Source organism: Choristoneura fumiferana, chromosome 25 (genome assembly GCF_025370935.1).
Source record: "Choristoneura fumiferana chromosome 25, NRCan_CFum_1, whole genome shotgun sequence".
NCBI lineage: Eukaryota > Metazoa > Arthropoda > Insecta > Lepidoptera > Tortricidae > Choristoneura > Choristoneura fumiferana.
The window spans coordinates 12,432,161-12,453,565 of NC_133496.1; the positions used below are offsets into that span (position 1 = coordinate 12,432,161).

A 21,405-nucleotide genomic window follows, 5' to 3' on the forward strand; every position below is an offset into this window, starting at 1 on the left:
ACGTGACGACAGTTTTAGACTGAAAATTTGAGAAAATATGCCTCTTTCGCAGTTGTAAGAGTAAATTCTATACCATAGGATTATTCATAAGACTTTATTTTAATCTTTTAATTATTATTCGTAGTGTACGTAGTGTAGGGCGTCCTGAGGCACGGTGGACGGATGACCTTAAGAGGGTCGCTGGCGGCGGATGGATGCGAGGGGCTGAAGACAGTGTTGTGTTGCGCCATGGAAGAGATCTATGTCCAGCAGTGGACTGCTGTAGACTGATGATGATGATGATTACACTTATTCGCGAATAATTTAGCAACCAATAAATCATTGGACTCCACTGTGGCAGATATTAATGCTGGTGTCTACGTACGAAAATCCAGTAAAACTCCAAATCTTGTAACTCTCTAACCACATGGACCCTGCCAGAGTGCTCGGACCGCAGCGATCCATCGCGACGGAACCCGCAATTTATTAGGGGTCGGCGTTAAAAATAGCCGCGTGACGGCTTGACGCGTCGGGAAGGATTGACTTGTCATCCGATGAGTGTGTTGTGTACAGCGTGGATTAATGTGATGAGGTAAGGTTAAGTTAAAGGTAATGTTTTAGACAATTCACACCAATTGACCTAGTCCCAAAGTAAGCTTAGCAAAGCTTGTGTAATGGGTACTAAGCAACGGATAAATATAATTATATAGATATAGATACATACTTAAATACTTTTACTTTCAGTCGTTACTTGATTTCGTATGGCTTTTCAAACATGACGTTAAAGTGATAAGGTACAAGAGTGATCACTTATTTATGACGTTGACTGTCTCTACTATGTACCTATGTACGGGTCAAATCTTGCAAGTTAAATTTGACGCGCTTCCAGTACTAATTTCGAAAAACTCACGAGGCTAGAGCCCGGGTTTGAAAGAAAGAAAATATTTTTTTTTCACAACACAAGACAACAATATTAAATATTATTAGTATTTATTAGGTGTAATAAACAACACAAAAGTATGTGTCATTGCCTTACCTTTGACCCTTTTCGCTTCGGCTTTTTTTTGAGAAATTAATCATTTGGGAGAAATATTTTCGGCGAAAAATTAGACAACCGTTTGTTTGTTCATTTGTTACACTTTCACGTTTAAAATAATCAACCTTGCTTTTTAGCACTCGCCTGAGAAGAAATTCAATGGTGTGTGTGAAGTACCCAATCCGCACCGGGCCCGCGTGGGAACTACAGAACCAGTCCGTTTATTCTGAGAGGAGGCATGTACCCAGCAGTGGGATGTGTATAGGCTGGGAGGATGATGATGAAGTACCTACAGTGTTTTCTGTAAAACAGCTGCTCCTTATGACATCCCTAAGGTTCCTTAATTTTGCTTATAAGCGCATATTAATCTCGAGAAACCATAAAACTGGCGTAATATCTTAAACAGGATTGTCTACTTAAAATACTCGAGAAAATGGCGTCTTTTGCAAGCAATTTAATACGTAATTTAAGTTTGAAACAAGGTACACCACGGGGTGCAATTTATGAAAGTGGAAGTAGAATAAAATCGACGTTTCTTTCTTCGTGATTCCACCTATTTTAATGAAAAGCTGAAGGTCTTGGGTTCGAGCCCGGGGTCACACTTCTGAGTTTTTCACAAATTAAAATTACATTTGAAATTTACCATGAGCTTTGCAGTGAAGGAAAACATCGCGAGGAAACCTGCACACACCTGCGAAGAAATTAAATGGTGTGTGAGAAGTCCCCAAGGTTCCCAACTGGAACAGCAGCCCCAGCCCTCGCATTCTGACGGGAGTCAAGTAAAGTAGTAAGAAAAGCAGAGAAGAGGCCTATCCTCAAAGAAGAGTTTTATAAGAGCTTCTATATTTAGATATAATGCTGATAACGATGTCATCATTATCATCATCATCATATCAGCCGTGCGACGTCCACTGATGGGGGAGGTCTCGTTACCAAGCCATAAACTCAAAAAAAAAACTTTCGCGCGTAAACTTGAAATTAGGAACAAAATGTTAGAACTCAAAAGAGCAAGATTCCGAAATTCTCAACTCAAAGAGCGCTTTCCATTTTCCAACTGAATCCCAATCCGATTGTCCCTTTGTGTTATTAAGGAGACAAATTAGATTTCCCTTCCATTCGACTTCGGACAATCAGGAAATAAAGGGGTCGCCACATGGGTGCGTCCGGCGTTCGTTCTGACGCCTAGGATTATCGTCTTGTCTTGTACTCAATCCGTTTTAGTGTTTATCAAAACTAGATAATATTATTTCTCTACAATAGTAGAATACCCACAATCCTCTGCTCGAGGACCACTAGGTCAAATCATATATTGATATTTATCATTGCAACCATAATATTTACAAGATGTTCTTAATTCTAGCCAGTACAAACATGGAGCCTACAAAGGCGTAGCAACATTCATATTTTTTATACATAAAGCTACAAACACATTCACACATCTTATATGTCTGTGGTGTTAAGGAAAAAGGAGATGAGTAAAAAAAATTGATAGACTCATCTCCTAATTGCCATGATACATAATAGTGTTTTGAACTAATTAATAGTATATTTTTTATCGAGGGACTAAAATAAGCCAATATATACCCGAGATGGTTAGCCACCCGAGCGTTCGCGAGGGTGTCTATTTATCCGAGAGTTTATATTGATTTTTAGTCTCGAGGTGAAAACTCTATTTTTCACTTCGATTGCGAGAAACATCAATTTATTTCAATCGTTTTATGCTTTATTTACGCTCTACAACAATTTTAAAGTTTTCGCGGTAAGTATTTTTTTCAAACCAGACACAGATATAAAAAATCACATCGGCGAAATGGTCCATACACAAACTTGAATAAATAGAATGGCGCCACCTTCTACGCGGAAAAAGCATAGAACTAAGACCACGTAGACTAAGAACGTAACGTTTTCGTCATGAAAACTAAGCAAGTACTGGCTGTTTGAGTTTATCTAAGTAAATCGAAGTAAATTAAAAAAAATAAAAACTTTTACTCCCGCCTCGTAAGGCTATATTGAACTACTTTTAGAGCATGAGAAGTGAGAATTAGTTTTTTTTGACTCATCTCCCTTTTCCATAACACCACAGATTTATTATATCATAAACATGCAATAAATGTAGACTACCTAAACTACACTACACTAGCAGGTACTCTAGGCTACCACGCACGACTTCAAAATAAAACAAATATTGAAAATGTCCAATTATCAAGGTACCTTTTCCCGCTTTAACAAAATTAAACACCTTAAGTGGAAATTCTAAAAGTTTTAAAACACTTTTGTATCAGAAAGTGGTTTGTTTTCCCGAGAGCAAAAACTTCTCTTTCGCTCCCGACGACTTTAATGTGAATTGCTCATTAGGGCACAAGAAAACTAAAAGATAGATTTTTCATAAATTAAGTATTTAAAAGTACCTTTTGCCAGTCAACTTTTTTAAAATTCTGTTTTTCATTAAAAGGCACATTTCTAGGACTACTTCGCTGTCTGTCTGTATTTAAAGACTCAAGACTTAACTCAAGACCTTTTTCTTCAGAAACGCGTGGAGATATCAAGTTGAAATCAGCGTGGAATAATTAGGGCTATTATTTTTTGCAATCGTACATAAACACCCTAACAACTAAGAAAGTTGAAAACTCTCGACATTGTCATTTCAAAGTTTGATATCTCAAAAACGGCTGAACCGATTTTTATCAAACATAGCTAAAAATAACTTTTTATTTTTTTATTTTTTTATTTGACTGGATGGCAAACGAGCAAATGGGTCTCCTGATGGTAAGAGATCACCACCGCCCATAAACATCTGCAACACCAGGGGTATTGCAGACGCGTTGCCAACCTAGAGGCCTAAGATGGGATACCTCACGTGCCAGTAATTTCACCGGCTGTCTTACTCTCCACGCCGAAACACAACAGTGCAAGCACTGCTGCTTCACGGCAGGATTAGCGAGCAAGATGGTGGTAGCAATCCGGGCGGACCTTGCACAAGGTCCTACCAACTGCAAGGAAACTCGCTTTCATGCGAATAAAACTGCATCAAAATCGGTCTATCCGCTTGAGATCGACGATGACACAGACTGACAGAAATTGGCATCAAACTTATAACACCCCTCTTTTTGCGACGGGGGTTAAAAAATAAGTTTCTGCATTCGCGTGATGAAAAGATAACTTTTGAAAGCGTACTTTCGTACAAAAAATACGGGAATCGTCTTCTTTCTGGGCATCAGTAATAATGTATTATTAAACTGACTCGCAACAGAATTTTGTTAAAATCATGCGCCTACGTCTTTTGGAATTAGGTAAACTGGCATTTTGCCCGCAATCAACGGAATACAGGCGTAATTGTTCTAAAGGTATTTCTTATTGTTTCAATTTGAAGATGGGCAAAGCAATTTATTTTCATTGTTATAGCCAGATTATTGTGTTTGAACGAGACTGGGTTTAATGATTGTTGAAACAAAAATTAGGTGTTTGATTTTATCGAAATCAAGGTAATTGTGTTCTAGAGGTTAAGGAGAAATAATAATCGAAGCAAAATGATTTGCATACTAACCCCCTTATTCATAAACGACAATCAAACCTATTTTAGTTAAAATGCCGCTAAAATTCGTTTGTCCTTATCTGTCACTTCGACATTTGTATTTGTTAGAAAGGGACAAAGCATTTGTTAGTTAACATAGGCTTGTTAAGTTTTATGAATAAGGGGGTAAGAGTTTTGTTTATTTTCACTTTGCATACGAAACTAGCTGTTGCCCGTGCTGGCTCCGTCTGCAAAGAATTTGTATTTCGCTATACCGCGATAACTATACAACTTTCCCGAATAAAAATCATCCTATTGTTATGGGTTGCCGAGTAAGAAATAAAAGAAATACAACTATGAACACTAATACACTATATTGACTGGATTAATTTTAAATTTAAGCACTACCAGTGACATAGCAGTGACTGGAAATTAAGGTTAACTTAGCTTATAGAATTAAAGGATCGATTATATTACAACTCACAACTAACTTATTACTAGCTACTTATCACTACAGTTGAGCGCCAGGAGGGATTTTGACTTCGTCAGCAGGGATCCTTGCCATGGTCATGACACTATATTCTTCCGCGGGACTCAAACTATCTGTATACCTAAGTCCATCTATTTCAGAGGTTTTGACGTTAAAATTAAGGTAACAAATAAACAGATTAACAAAATTTCGCCTTTATAATATTAGTAGGATGCGTTTTTAAATAGTTAAGTGCATTTTGTTAACATCGTAAAGTTCATCCGTACTTAATATTATAAATGCGAAAGTGTGTGTGTGTGTTTTAATGCTTGTGTGTTTGTGTGTATGTTTGTCCGTCTTCCGTTTCGACGTGATTTTTGGCTTAGAGCGTTTATACCTGCTGAGCTGGCAACGTTGCATTTTTGGTTTTTCTCGATTACTCCATAAAAATTTAATGAAAATTAAAAATGCAACGTTGCGTAATGCAGGTATAAACGCTCTTAAGCACTCCCAACTCAAAACGAATAAGTATCGTAATTGTATCATAAATGTTAGATGCTTGATTCGGAACGTAGAAAGGTGACGTCAGAGAGAGGGAGCAAGGACTGTGTGTGTGGGTCTGTGATCGAGCAGAACTGTAATTGTACAAAACTGAAATGAATAAAGAGTTTTCATAAAAACCAACATATAAATGTTTAATTGATACATGGCGCAGTCGAGAAACGAACAAATTTAAGATGACTACATTTAATTTGCCAGACAAATTGTGTATAACAGGTGGGAACTTGTCAGAAAATTGGAGCCAATTTGAACAGGCGTTGTCGATTTATTTGATTGCCTCAGGATTAGATAAAGCAGATGATGAACGGCGAATTGCTATTTTGTTAAATATCATTGGTGAAGATGGAGTTAAAGTGTACAATAGCTTCAGATTAGAAAAGAAAGATTTAAAGTACGAGCAGGTTATAAAACGCTTTCAAGAATATTGCAACCCTAAAAAGAACATCCTGTACACGAGGTTCATGTTTTATCAGCGGCAACAAGGTGCAGATGAACCGTTCGATTGTTTTTTAACGGACTTAAGAAAGCTTGTGAAAGAATGCGAGTTCAAGAGTGAAGACGAAGCCATAAGAGACAGATTAGTGTTAGGAACATCGGATATGGACACTCAAAAGAAATTAATAGTGGAAGGAAATTCTGAACTAGATGCTGTAATTTCGAAGTTTAGATTGGCGGAAATCGGTCGTAAACATGCTGAAGAGGTCCAGGGGACAAGTTCTAAACCTATTGAAGTAGGCAAAGTGCTGAAAGGTAAATCACCAAGGTTGATTAGATGTGGGTGGTGTGGACAGCAACATGAACAAAACTTACAGTTATGTCCTGCTCGAGGAAAGGAATGCACCAAATGTAAAAAGATGAACCATTTTGCTTCAGTGTGTCGCAGTAAATTTGTTAAAACAATATGCCAGAATGAAGAACATAATACAAATAGTGATGAGGAGTTCTACTGTGGTAGTATTAATAAGGTATGTTCTGTAGAATGGACGCAAATGTTATTGCTAGAAAATACTAAGAATTGCCGATTTAAATTAGATACAGGTTCTGATGTCAACTTAATTCCATTTAGTATCTTTCAAGCTTTGAAACAAAGTAGGAAGTTGAAGTTAGAGGATAGTAAAGTGAGACTACAGGCTTATAATAATACACACATTAAAGTTTTTGGTAGTGTACTGTTGGAAGTCAGATTAAAAGATAAATCTTATTATATTGAATTCATTGTTACCGACTCACAGTTTCAACCAACCCTTGGCAAAGATGCTTGTCTTATTCTTAACTTGATTGAGAGAAAGTTCATTAACAAGGTTGATGTACTAAATGAAATTGTTCCAGATGATATTGATAAACAAAGAATTATAAGTGAATATCAAGATGTGTTCAATGGGACTGGTAGATTTCCGAATAACTGTCAGATATTGTTGAAAGAAGGCTCTGTTCCTGTCTCAAAACCTCCTCATCGAGTGCCACTTATGTTGAAAGAAAAGCTTAAGGTAGAGTTAGATCGTTTATGTGACAAAGGTATTATTTCTAAAGCTGACGATGCTACTGAATGGATAAATAGAATTGTTGTTGTTGAAAAGGATGAAAACTCTATTCGTGTGTGTCTAGATCCCCGTGACTTAAATAAATGTATATTAAAAAAGTATTATGAAATACCTACTATTAATGACCTGAAAGCAAAGATTTGTAATGCAAAATTTTTTTCAGTTCTCGACTTAAAAGAATCCTTTTGGCAAATAGGTCTGTCTGAAAGTAGCAAAAAGTTATGTACATTCTCTTCTGTGTTTGGATTATATCACTTCAATGTTTTACCCTTTGGGCTAGATATATCAGCAGAAATTTTCCAAGAAAATTGTGTCAACTGTTTTAAAGATATTGAAAACATATTCATTTACATTGATGATTTTTTGATTTATGGAAATACAAAACAGGAACATGATATAGCTTTGAAAAGAGTCCTATCCAGAGCCAGAGAGTTAAATGTAAAGTTTAATTTAAAGAAATTTCAATACCTTCCTGAAACAGTTAAATATTTTGGTCATGATATAGTTAATGGATGCTTAATGCCAGATAAAAATAAAATAAAAGCTATAATGGAGTATGACTCACCTAATGATAAACAAAGTCTTCAGCGTTTTATTGGAATGATAAATTATTTGCGGGACTTTATACCAAATTTATCCGAGTTGATAGCTCCATTGAGAGAGCTTTTAAAGAAAAATGTAATTTTTGAGTGGGGTTTAAGTCAAGAAAATTGTGTTAATAAGATAAAAGAAGTTTTAACTAGTCCTCCAGTATTAAGAAATTTTGATCCTAAGCAAACATTAACTATTCAAACTGACAGCTCGAAAAATGCTATTGGTTGTGTATTGTTGCAAAACAAACAACCTGTGGCGTTCGCATCAAAAAGTTTGAGTAAATCTGAGTGTGAATATGGGCAAATAGACAAGGAATTCTTAGCTATATTATTTGCATGTAGAAAATTCCATTATTATATATATGGTAGACACACTGTTGTACAGACAGATCATCAGCCTTTAGTGGCTTTAATGAAGAAGGAAATTTACTGTATTGGTTCTCAAAGGCTACGAAAGATAAGAATAAAGCTTAACATTTATGACATTGATGTACAATATGTAAAGGGTTCTTTGATGTTAATAGCAGATGCAATAAGTAGAGCATCTTCTAAAGCTGATTGTGAGACTTTTGAAAAAACATTAGATCAAGTAGTTCATACAGTTAATATTAGCGATCATTTTCTTTCTGAGATTAGGCAAGCAACTATTGACGATGCGACTTTAAAAGAAATATTGAAGTTTTGTAACAGTGGATGGCCAACAAATATTGACAAAGTTGAAGATCATGTAAAACCTTATTGGAAATTGAAAAATGATATTATGAGTGAAAATAATTTAATATATTTAAATCACAGGATTATTGTTCCTTTAAGTTTGCGAAAAAAGGTCCTAATAAAAGTACATTCGTCTCATTTTGGGGTGACTAAAACATATGGCAGGGCAAAATCATTATTTTATTGGCCAAATTTGAAAACTGATATTATATCATTAATTAGTAAATGTCGCCTATGTGAGAAGTATAGTGTAAAGAAAGCCAAAGAACACATGATAATTGATGAAACTGTAAAGCTACCATATGAAAAAATTGGTTGTGATTTTCTTAACTACTCAAACAATAATTACTTGATTGTCGCAGATTATTATTCCAAATGGTTTGATTTGATAAAAGTTGCCTCAATGACAGCTGATACTGTTATTAAAATATTAAAAGTACTGTTTTCTACTCATGGAATACCCAAAATTGTTAGAGCAGATAACATGCCATTTAATTCCAGTGAGTTCCATAGATTTGCCAGTGAATATGGATTTTCTATTGTTACATCCAGTCCATTATATCCAAAATCTAATGGATTTATTGAACGCTATGTTGGCATTGCAAAAAATATGTTGAAAAAATGTAAAGAAGAGAAATCTGACCTAGAGTTAATGCTATTAGAATACAGGAACAGCCCAGTATTAGATTCTACATACAGTCCATGTCAATTATTGATTAGTAGATTGACTAGGTCCATCTTGCCTATGCATAATGAGCTGCTTAAACCAAAGGTAGTAACAGGGTTTAATGATTTTCAAGACAGGAGAAATGCCATAAACAAGACTAATTATGATAAATCTGCAAAAGAATATACATACAATTTTGAGACAGGGCAAGAAGTAGTATACTTAAAAGATAATTTATGGGTACCAGCTAAGATTGTAAACTTTCACTGTACTCCAAGGTCATATATTATTCAAGATAAAAATGGTAATGTTTTAAGACGAAACTCGTCACAATTAAAACCATCTTTTGCTTCAAACGAGAGTCAGCCTCGAAAAAGTGTGATTCCTTTAGAGTTTGATTACCCTGACTGTAATATTTCAAATACAAATACTAATTCCTTGGATAACTGTGAAGCAAGGCCAAAGAGAGTGATTAAACCTCCGTCTTATTTACAGGATTATGAGACTTCTCTGTAAAAGGGAAAGATGTATCATACATGTTAGATGCTTGATTCGGAACGTAGAAAGGTGACGTCAGAGAGAGGGAGCAAGGACTGTGTGTGTGGGTCTGTGATCGAGCAGAACTGTAATTGTACAAAACTGAAATGAATAAAGAGTTTTCATAAAAACCAACATATAAATGTTTAATTGATACAGTAATGATACCTACCAGCCTACCATAATTTAAATTAATAATGGTCTCTCGTAATTGGAATAAGTTTTAATTGGCCAAGTTTCGATGGCGATCGCTTATATCAGCTAATTGGTTATGGGAGCTTACCGAGCTGTGAATTATGGAAGGTTTTTTAATTACTGTTTTAATCCGGATTAAAGTAATTGACATAATAATGTATCGCATAAAAACCCCGAGACGAGCAGTATACGAATGAATCTTAATAGTGATAATAACATTTTATAATGCTATGAAATGATATATGGATTCTTGTGATCTAAAATACATGTTTTTTTTTTAGGAAGATTAATGAATTATAACAAATGTATTTCATTAAAATTATGTAAATTAAGATTATCTGAAGAGTCACTAAAAAGATTATGTTTATGTTTTTCCACATTTTTAGGGTTCCGGAGCCAAAATGGCAAAAACGGAACCCTTATAGTTTCGCCATGTCTGCCTGTCTGTCCGTCCGCGGCTTTGCTCAGGGTCTATCAATGCTAGAAAGCTGTAATTTTGCACCAATATATATGTAAACTATGCCGACAAAATGGTACAATAAAAAAAAATATATATATTTTTTTACAGTACCTCCAATAGACGTAAAGTGGGGGTGATTTTTTTTCTCATCCAACCTTGTAGTGTGTGGTATCGTTGGATAGGTCTTTACCATTAGGGGGTTACTAAAACCATTTTTCGTTTCAGTGATTTGTTTGCAAAATATTCAACTTTAAAGTGCAAATTTTCATTAAAATCGAGCGTCCCCCCCCTCTAAAATCTAAACCGATGGATGGAAAAATTTGAAAAAAATCAGGGTGGTTGTAAGTATATCAAACTTACAAGGAAAACTATAACGGTACAGTTTTCTTGAGAATTATTAGTAGTTTAACCCTTTACCAGGCGAAGGGATATATTCCTCCCACATCTTATATCGGTTACCGTAGTCAGGTTTTAACTCCAAACCTCCTACAAAATATTTTGTCGATCCCTGAAAATAGTATTTTATTATCTTCATTCACAACACGCTTCTAAATCGCGTAATATATCTTTGGCAGCCGTTTAGATTCACTTGAACTCTAATTTCAGTAAACTACGTTGAAATTGGAACACTTTCCTTAATTTCTATGAAACAGAAGTAGGTACATAGATCGAACAATTTTTTGATATTTTATAGATTTTGAGTGTTGAAAGGTAATGTAATCTTAAACATTGCTAAATATTCATGCATTTTTGTGTATGACCAAAATTAGGATGTGGGTTGACATAATCCCATGGCCTTATTAGAGTTTAACTGTGCGGGAGCTATTCTTCCCATGGCCCGGTAAATTGTCTTGTCGTGTCATAAAAACTCGCGTAAGTAATAAAACTGTTTTTGTGTTCAACCTAGAGCGAATTCATGTACCTAGCTGTAAAATCTCCTTTTAAAGACTTTCCCTGAATAATAAGATGTGGGAGGAATATATCCCATCGCCTGATCAAGAATATAATAAGACAAAATCGAGTATGACAGTTAATTACTTAGACAGGCGATGGATAACCGTAACCCACATTTTTATTTCTGGTTTAAAGGAACATCTCCGACTTTCGTAAATACATTTTTTACAAGGCGTTAAATACGGTTGTAACAGTATATAAAGTACGTATGAAGACACGCTAGTTCTAAGGGGCCTGGTAAAGGGTTAAGAGTAAATAGCAGCCTAAGGTATAAAATATACCTAAACTTGGAATATTCCGTACAAAATACCAAATCTTTAGAAAAATATTACTTAATGACGACCGGATGGCCAAGTGGTTAGAGAACCTGACTACGAAGCTTGAGGTCCTGGGTTCGATTCCCGGTCGGGGCTGATATTTGTATGCACAATACGAATGTTTGTTCTCGAGTCTTGGATGTTTAATATGTATCTAAGTATGTATTTATCTATACAATTATGTTTATCCATTGCCTAGTACCATAGTACAAGCTTTGCTTAGTTTGGGACTAGGTCAATTGGTGTCAAGTGTCCCATGATATTTATTTATTTATTATTTTTCCGTATTGGCTAAGGAACCCTATTTCTGGCGTGTTCGAGTTCGACACGCTCTTGGCCGGTTTTTATGAAAAGTTATTGAAAACTAATTTTCATTTTATTAATAATAGAATATTTATAAACGAACGCCTTGATCTGGATTGTTATTGATGCTAAACTATACACATCTCAAAATGATGTAAATTAAGGTGATAGACACTAAAAAGATAATGTTTATGTTTTACGCATTTTTATGAAAGTTTTCGAAACTTATTTTCATTTTATTAGTGCCTGATAGAATATTTATAAACGAACACCTTGATCTGGATTATTATTGATGCTAACTGTACACATCTCAGTGGATAAAAGAACAATTTAACTTAGAACAAAACTAAGATAAGAAGATTGTAAGTAAACCTTCACGGTCCCTTAGGGTTGAATTATTAAGTGTGTTTCGGACACATTTTGAAAGCGACGTGGTAAGGCATTGAGTGACGACTTATGTAAGATTAAAGAAAACTGAAAGATAAAAGAACTTGTTAGTTCAAGTAAAGTTAAAAAAACTTTTCTCTCAGAGATATATGGTATGATGTATGAGTTGACGCCTTAGTCTTTTAAAGCGAAGTACCTATACTTATACCTATTTCGTTTTATTTTAGAAAGAAGGTAAGCGATCTTGGCGTAATGAAAAACACTTTTTCACTTCTCATGTTCGTGAAGTTAATATTTATGCTGGATCTAGGCGACATTAAATGACTTTTTACGCTCTAATGCATAAAGTAAAATCTTAATAAGACCAAGTTAATCGGTATCAATAGCCACAAATAAAAAAGTTTAAATATATATTTTAAATATTTTTTATTATAAACTAAAAATCAATCAAAATAAATCAATAAAACTAAAATTTTATAATTACAGAGCAATGCATGAAAAATATTGTTTCCACGGTTGCTGTTGAATTTCCTCTCAATCGAAGTGAAAATTAGAGTGTACAACTCGAGCATTAAACCCATTTCCCCCCTCGACGTGTCTATCCGCCCTCGTCTTACTGGCTCGGGTGGCTAAATGAACGTCTCGGGTAAAATGGCTCGTTTTATGCTCTTGTTGTACAATCTACTATTGAAAAATGAGTCATAGCTAAGTAATAATGTAGCAATTATTTGAAGGGTCCACGGAAAGTACATGTCTAGTCACCTTAGCAACTTTTTGAGTTATAGCGGTTTGAAAGTTAGTCATCTCGAAAAATTACTATGGTTACCATTTCTTTAAAAGTTAAAAATATATACTTAATTTCTATTGTTTCAGATTATTTCATTCAATGGTGTCATAGTACTACAATTTGAAATTAAAATATCAATAAAAAAAAAGGTGACGACATGTTCTTTCTTTGGACTCTTCATATAGCAAGGACCTATGCAAGGACATAAAATCGTCGGGTGACAAGTAAAAGTCACTACTTACCACCTAAATAAAGTCAGGACGGATAATGCAACTTATGAATAGCATTGTAAGGTTAATATTCCACATTTTTTTGCAGTGAATTTTGCTTGTCACCAAATCATTTAAGTTGTCACCCGACGAAATAGTCATTTACATTCTTTTGGTTTCAGTAATATTATTATTAAAAGCGTTTTTCCATAACGTTTGCGTTTGCTAGCAACCTGTCACTATTGTACCGTTTTTGTCAAACCTAAAACCTAAAATTGCTAAAAGTGGCTCCGAAGCGGTAACGTTTCGGGTGCTCGGCCTACCCCATTTGGGAATACAGGCGTGATGTTTGTGTGTGTGTGTGTGTGTGTGTGTGTGTGTGTGTGTTTTTCCATAAAAAAAACCCAAGAAAGCACGACCACTGTCAAAAATGTAGCGACGTGTAGATGAATCTTTTATCTTTTTTTTTTGTTCCGTTTTCTTTAATTTAATTTTTCTTTTTAGCCCGCGTTAGGCTGTATACTTACACTTACTTGGCAAGTAAGTGCATAATAATAATAGTTGTAAAATTAATTATATCTACGTACCTAGCACATTTATTTTTATGTTTTTAAAGTCACACAATAAATTAGTTTTATAGTTTACAAATTATCTATTTATTTATGTAGTCTTATGTAGTTAATGGTGTGTAATATGTCTTTATAACGGTCCGAGGGTTGCCGACGGTGCTGGCTGAAAATCAGCGCTGGGGTGTTGTTCTTAACGCTTCAGCATTATGCTGAGCCAGTGTCCGATTCACAACCGCAATGACACATACCTTTGTGTTGTTTTTTTGTACCTAATAATATTGTTGTCTTGTGTTGTGAATAAATGTATTTTCTTTCTTTCTTTCTTTTCTAAACCAAAATTATTTTGGAAGAAAATACAAGCGCCGACTTTTCTATTTGTCTTTTTATTAGGTGTCTACGTCACTCGAAGGGCTGTCAGGTACAGACCATTCCAACTCCTGTTTTATAAATAAACGAATGTTTTAAAGTGTCCTGTCTCTTTTTACGTTGAATAAACACTGCCGCCTTAAGCTTTCTGCTTTTTATTTTCGAGTCGTCGTTATTTTTCTGAAGCCAAGTATCATTGGAGTAGGGTTGCCTAAATTAAACGTTAAAAAATATTTTTCTTAAGGCGCGCTTATAGAAGAATTTTCGGTATTTGAGGGGGTGAAGCAGACGACGCGGTGGAGGCGAATGCGGGGCGCCTCGCGCGTCTGTCACGCAGCTCGTTGACGGCCGGACGGGTTATTCTGTTTGTATCCGTATTGTGGTTAATGTGAATTCCGGATTTTTCCTTAAAATTATAATTACACATTTTTTTGGTGTAATAAAGAAAATCTTCGTTTAATATGAATAGTCTTGGTAATAAACAAATTATTTATGCCTCTTTATGCCCACAGTTTGATTTGTAACGTAGGTAATGGATAGACATTTAGACTGAATAGGTCGATAGATAGATATGATGAAAAGGATATAAAGGTAAATCAATACAAATAAAAAAACATTTTTATTTCAATCTGAAAATCTAGATTACAAGCTAGGCAAATCTATACATATAATAATAAAACAGTAAAGAAAAGTGTCCGTTCACTATTAAGAAATGAAATGAAATCATTTATTCAGTAAATAGGCCGCAATGGGCACTTTTACACGTCATTTTTTAAACTACCAGCGCTTTCGGAAAGACCATTGACAAGAAGAATGCGCCGCAGAAACTTGCAGAAAGCCGTTTTTTCAAAATAAAATAATTGCAAATAAAATAGGTACTAAAAAACTACAGTATACAATAAAGAAAAATTACAAAACAATATTATTATAATACAGGGATGTATGGGGTCCCTAGTTACGAAACTAACACTAACTATATCTAAACTATATCTACGTTCAGTAGAAGTGTAGAATGCTTCCACCGTCATAAATAAAATAAAAAATCTGAAATATACATTTCAGGTCAAACAACCATTAAGCTTTGATTCCGAAGGCAAGCTCACGTCTGCCGCCCCAAAGTTAGCTCACACGCACTAATGTCATGCTATGAAAGCAGAGCGGTACCGAGGACATGGTAATGCTTCCGTTCCCATAAGCTCTATGGGCCAAGGGATGTATAAAGTCCCTGAGTTAATCATAATAACTCAGAAACTACTAAACAGAAATCAACGAAATTTGTGTAGTGATAGCTTATTGTGTTGTTGTCCAGCTTCTCAGCAGGAATACAAAGTTAAGGATCTATAAACTGTCGTAAGACCTGCTTATGTATGGCTGTGAGGCCTGGACACTAACACACAAAGAGGAATATCAACTCCTTGTAGCGAAAGAGGTCTTGCAGATCCTGGACCTGTCAAGAGAGACGACGGCACGTGGAGGATCCGTAAAAAGAGAGAGATCCAGGAGCTGGTGGCTGAACCCAACATCATCGGCGTAACAAAATCACACAGACTTCGCTGGTTCGCCACCTACTACGAATGGGAGAGGATCGGGCTGGGAGGACTTTGTCCAGGCGGATCATCGACGTCTCCACGACCACGACTGGCAAGAGGCTGTGCACGATCGGACAGATGCATGCTCTTTGTCGGAGGCCAAGACCCTCTTTGGGTCCTGAGCCAAAAGTTAGTTAGATAGCTTATTAGTCTGTCAACATTTAGGATACTTTATGTTACGGAAAATAAATATTTTTGGATATAATAAAAAAATGCTCTAAATCGGATTCCGCGCGGACGCAGTTGACGGCAACAATTAGTTTTAAATAAATAGCTCTTCCAAAAATTGTCTGAGCATGAAGCGATGCTTTTCTTATTTCGTGACTTGAGAAGTATAAGACATGTAGAAGAATTATTTATCTTCAGTCAGAGGAGATTCCAAAGTTGATTGTCTGGAGCATGAAGCGATGTTTTCCCTATTTTCGTCGCTTGTAAAGTATAGATATGTAGATGAAAGTTCTTTTTCTTTAGTCAGAGAGTTCTACAGTTATTTTTGATGAATTCTTTTTCCTTAGTGGCATTCCCCGAGCTCGACGGGAATCAACAATTTGGGTAGTAACCAGTCCATATAAAATGAAATTAGTTTGTCTTTCATTTATCTATAAAAAGTATGATTACTGTTTTAAGGTGATGATTTTCACCACTCCACACAGCAAATATACACTGTGCTCGACACGTGATATGGAGACCTTAGATCTGGTCATACCGTTACTATTTTTGTTAATTTCAGTAGTTTTAGTTTCCTTTCATAATTCTACATCTGAATTTCGTTTTCTTTGATACATTTTTCAAGTCCATTTCTAAAGTACACTTCAACCGGCACTTTTTTCACTTTTACTTAAAGATGATACATTTTGGAGAAAAAATTAAAGACAAACTAATTTCAAAATTGAAAATACAAACTGAAATATAGATGCACAGAAAAACCAGAAAATAAGACCAGCTCTGGAATCGAACCCAGTCCTCGGTATTCCGTACCGCGTGCTATACCGCTACACCACCGGTCAACCACCCATGCTGGTCATGCTGGTGACCAGCAGTGTGTAGCGGTATAGCACGCGGTACGGAATACCGGACTAGGTTCGATTCCAGTGCTGGTCTTATTTTTCTGGTTTTTGTGTGCATCTATATTTTCAGTTTGTATTTTCAATTTAGGTTTTACGGATGACCGTAAGAGAAAAAAAAATGGAATGGAATAAAAAATATAAAAAGATTCCAAAAACCAATCTTGATTTACGTGAAGGTAATTACAAATCGAAGTTCCTATAATAAAATAAGTCGCTGATAAGGTAGGCGGTAGGCGTCGTAATGTACGGTCTGGCACACGGACCGCATTCCAATTGCAATCCGGCTGTAAAATGGCAGAACTACATCAGAACTGCGTAAGAACTACACTCCGACTGCCTAAAATGGCAGTTTGAATGGAAGTCCTCTGACAGTCGGGTCCAGTGCTGGTGCAGTTGTACTAACTGCGCAATAACTGCATCCAAACTCCCGTTTTGCAGCGGGATTGCAGTTGGAGTACATGTTTTTGTCAATAATTTACTAGTGCAACCAAGTGCAACCATCTTTTTATTAAAAAATTTATGTTAAATAACTTGGCTGAATGCAAGATATTACCTTGCCTGCAAAAAAATGAGAAATCTAAACTTAGATCGAAACTGTTGCATCTACTATCAGAAATGTCAGTGAAACTGTCAAAGGGATCAAGCGGGCTACTACAAACTCGAAACTAGAAGTTCGTGTCGTGCGGTCCCTCTGACACTTATACTATAATACGAGAGCGAGAGGGACGGTACGATACGAACTTCGAGTTTCGAGTTTCGTAGTAGCCGCAAGGTTCGCCGCATGTTCGCCGTGAGTAGTATAGGTTTATACAACGTGCCTACAATTTGTATGGCAGTCGCGGTAGAATCTGGACGAAGCCGTCCGCGTCCGTGAGCAGCCGAGGTCCGCGCCAACCATCTTGCGGTCCAGTACGAATGTGAAATCCGCTCAGCAGGGCTGCTACGAAACTCGAAGATTCGTGGGTTCGGTCCCTCTGACACTATTACTATTAATACGAGAGCGAAGGACGGTACGATACGAACTTCGAGTTTCGAGTTCATAGTAGCCGCAAGGTTCGCCGCATGTTCGCCGTGAGTAGTATAGGTTTATATACAACGTGCCTACAATTTGTATGGCAGTCGCGGTAGAATCTGGACGAAGCCGTCCGCTTCCATGAGCAGCCGAGGCCCGCGCCAACCAGCTTGCGGTCGTAGTACGAATGTGAAATCCGCTCAGCAGGGCTACTACGAAACTCGAAGTTCGTGGATTGCGGTCCCTCTGACACTTATACTATTTAGTACGAGAGCGAGAGGGACCGCACGACACGAACTTCGAGTTTGGGAGTTTCGTAGTAGCCCTGCTGACTCGGCCCGACTCCGGCCGTCGATTAGTGTGTGGTAGTACTTACCGTTTAGTATCTAATGCTTCTCATATGTGCTCTGTTCACTATGCGTTTCCTCTTTCGCTTAACTTTTTAATACTGCGATTACCCATATTATTTGCTCTCAAAAGTAGTACTAGCGCGTTAGAAAAATGTGCACAGGTCCGTCGTCGACTACGTACACGCGTGTACTGGCGACTGGGAAATACTTGGCCGCCGCCGCGCGCTAGAACCGTTTTATTTTGCCAAAGACGAAATAAATTGGTATGATTAATGTACTCAAACTATTGAAAATCTATGAAGCATAAATCTAAATCTACTAAAAACTATTTAATAAAGCAAATTTTGTGTTGATATTCATAATAGTTTTCATAATATTTGGTTTAACGTGTAAATGAAGGCTCTTTTTAAAAAAAATAATCTATCGAGGTTTTTGTCAGCAATCGTGTTTTTGATGAAGTCAAAAACTAGCTAATAGACTGAAAATATACATATAAAAAAATTGCAGTTGTAAGTATTGTGTAAGTATATTTTAAATATTTTCTAAAATTGTAGTTTTCACTACGTACAGCGCCTTAAAACTTATGTAACAGGATTAATTTGACCATGTGAATAAGGTTTGATTTTTATTTAGATCTTCATTGCATTATTATTAGCCAATTTTTTTATGGTACTTGAGTCCTATACTATAGTACAGATTTAGTATCTGCCACAACGGAGCGTGCAATAGTATCTGATACGTCCTACCGAAATAGTCGTTTCAGATATTGATGCGCTGGTGACTGCAGTACTGTAAAGCGGGTTAATATTTCTGTTTATACCTATTCATTCTGTAGTTATAGATTTTGTATAGCTGACATAAATAACAGACAGAAATAGAAATGTTCAAAGGCGAACGAAGAAGAGGGTTTCATTACATGCTTATTCGTATTACTACCTTTTTGTGGGCGTGATTTGGTTTTACGTCTAGTTTGCGAAACAAGATTTACGGGTTAGTTTTATTGCTTGAAAAACAATGCAAGCAGATGGAATCATGAGAGATTTTCAAACAGTTGCAGGCTGCCATAAGGACCCTTTTGCTACGGATTGACATATTTATTTGACGGATAAATGTGATGCAGTCTCTGTTTGTTTTGTTCGAATAGACACAGACGGCATCACATTTATCCGTCAAATAAAATTAATCAATGGGTTGTGAAAAGCTCCTTATAATATTAGTAGGATAGAATAAATACCCAATTATTAAATTCTTAGCCAGGTGCCAACCCTAAAGCATAAATGTAGGCAATTATAACAGTTCTTAGCGGTTGCTCAAATTAGGCCGATCTTATTGTTTATTTACCTGGATTCCCTTCATTATCATCATCATCGTATCAGCCGTAGAACGTTCAATGTTGGACCCCCCCCCCCCATGGGTTTATATCGACTGGTAGACAATTGTTTGTCATAATGTAATGTTTGGCATAAGTCTTTTTTTCTCTGAAAACTTTTATTTGACCTTAGTTCTGTGTGGGATAGCCTCGTTGCGGATTCTATCCTTCAGAGAAACTCCGAGCACAGCTTGTTCCATAGCTCGCTGAGCTGAGCTGGTGGATTAGCCGTACTGTGAGTGTCCACGTTTCAGCTCCGTATGTCATGACGTGTAGGACGCATTGGTTGAAAACTTTTTCAGACATTGCGGTATGGATGACGAGAAAACTTGACGTAATTTTCCGAATGCTGCCCAGCCCAGATGAATCCTCCGCTTGGCCTCCTTCTCAAAGTTGTTCCTACCTAGCTACACACAACACCTAATAGCGACACAGAACTAAGGTCATCGACAAAGAGATTTAGCAAGTTGAAGTGGCAGTGGGCTGGTCATATCTGTTGAAGGACCGACAACCGCTGGAGTAAACGAGTTCTTGAGTGAAGACCGCGTCTTGGCAAACGTAGTGTAGGGCGCCCTCCGGCAGGTGGAGTGACGATCTGCGAAAGGCTGCTGGTAGAAGCTGGATGCGTCTAGCCGAGGACAGGGCAGCAGTGGACTGCTATAGACTGATGTTGATGATGATGATGAAGAACCTTTTATTTTTCGGAATTGTTCTAAAACAAACCTAACCTAACCTACCGAGTTGTACAGAATGACCATCTAAAAATTATGAAAAATGTATGGTTTCAGCGGGGAAAAAAATGATGACTACTAATAATTATGACAAACATCACATTATGACTTATAAATTTATGGCAGTCGAGGGATCCTCCCCCATATAATATCCTAGTTGGGTTCGGTTGGCAGCGGCCTGCATCCACCGTGAACCCGCGGCTTTAACCAGGTCATCCGTCCATCTCGTCGGTGGACGTCCTACGGCATTCTACGGCACTGCCCATAGGAAGAACATTTTGCCAGTGTCTATTGGATTTTGCCGTAACACGGTAAAAAAATTTAGAAAACGAAATATGACAATCTTGAATGAACGATTACAGTGCGAATAGGTACCAACCATCAGCCAAATAATATGTCATCTACCGAAGCATCTGCCACCCTAAAGTTGATAATCGTTTGCATGTCACAAAACAATAATGCCAATAGACGTGTCTGTCAACTTGAAAGTTCGACTTTAGCGACATATACATTTGATAGGAACTTTGTTTAAAAATTGATAGACCACTTATCTGGCTGATGGTACCTATACGTACATATATTTAATCGATTTTAGTGTTAGAACCTATTTCCGTTCAGGAACGATATTAAAAAGCTGAAAAACGTTTTTGTTCACCGTATAAAGCCACATATCTCTGAACGCTGAGCTAATTCCAGTATTTTCCAATGAACCTTTTGTTTTGATATCTGAGTTTCCGCTTTTTCATTAAAAATGCTTTTAGCTTTTTTTTTTTTAAAGAAAAAGTCTCACTGTAAAAAGCTGCAGGGTATGAGGTTCAGAAGATACTTAATGACTAATAAGCATTAGTAATAAATGTGTTGTTTATGATTCAGTCGAATATCGCAGTGGAGGTGGTAGGACCTTGTGCAAGGTCTGCCCGGATTTCTACCACCATCTTGCTCGCTAATCCCTCCGTGAAGCAGCAGAGCTTGCACTGTTGTGTTTCGGCGTGGAGAGTGAGACATCCGGTGAAATTATTGGCACTTGAGGTATCCCATCTTAGGCCTCTAGGTTGGCAACGCATCTGCAATACCCCTGGTGTTGCAAATGTTTATGGGCGGTGGTGATCTCATACCATCACGAGACCCACTT

General features: G+C 36.7%; 2 protein-coding genes across 2 annotated transcripts in view; both read left to right on the top strand.

Annotated features, from left to right (window-relative positions):
* Positions 1 to 21,405, top strand: part of LOC141442401 (octopamine receptor beta-1R-like) — a gene marked incomplete in the record, with an annotated part of 143,786 nt that overhangs the window by 12,501 nt on the left and 109,880 nt on the right.
* LOC141442405 (uncharacterized) lies at positions 5,534 to 9,597 on the top strand. The gene is made up of 2 exons (XM_074107381.1): positions 5,534 to 6,521; positions 6,886 to 9,597. Exons 1-2 carry the CDS (start codon positions 5,733 to 5,735, stop codon positions 6,910 to 6,912), a joined length of 816 nt encoding a protein of 271 aa, XP_073963482.1. The 5' UTR covers positions 5,534 to 5,732; the 3' UTR covers positions 6,913 to 9,597.

What these genes read in the sequence shown, in the direction of transcription:
- LOC141442405 (XM_074107381.1), top strand. Translation starts at nt 5,733, where the DNA reads ATGACTACATTTAATTTGCCAGACAAATTGTGTATAACAGGTGGGAAC. An exon ending in ACTGTGGTAGTATTAATAAG is followed by an intron (nt 6,522 to 6,885) that starts GTATGTTCTGTA and finishes AAATTGTTCCAG; the next exon opens with ATGATATTGATAAACAAAGA.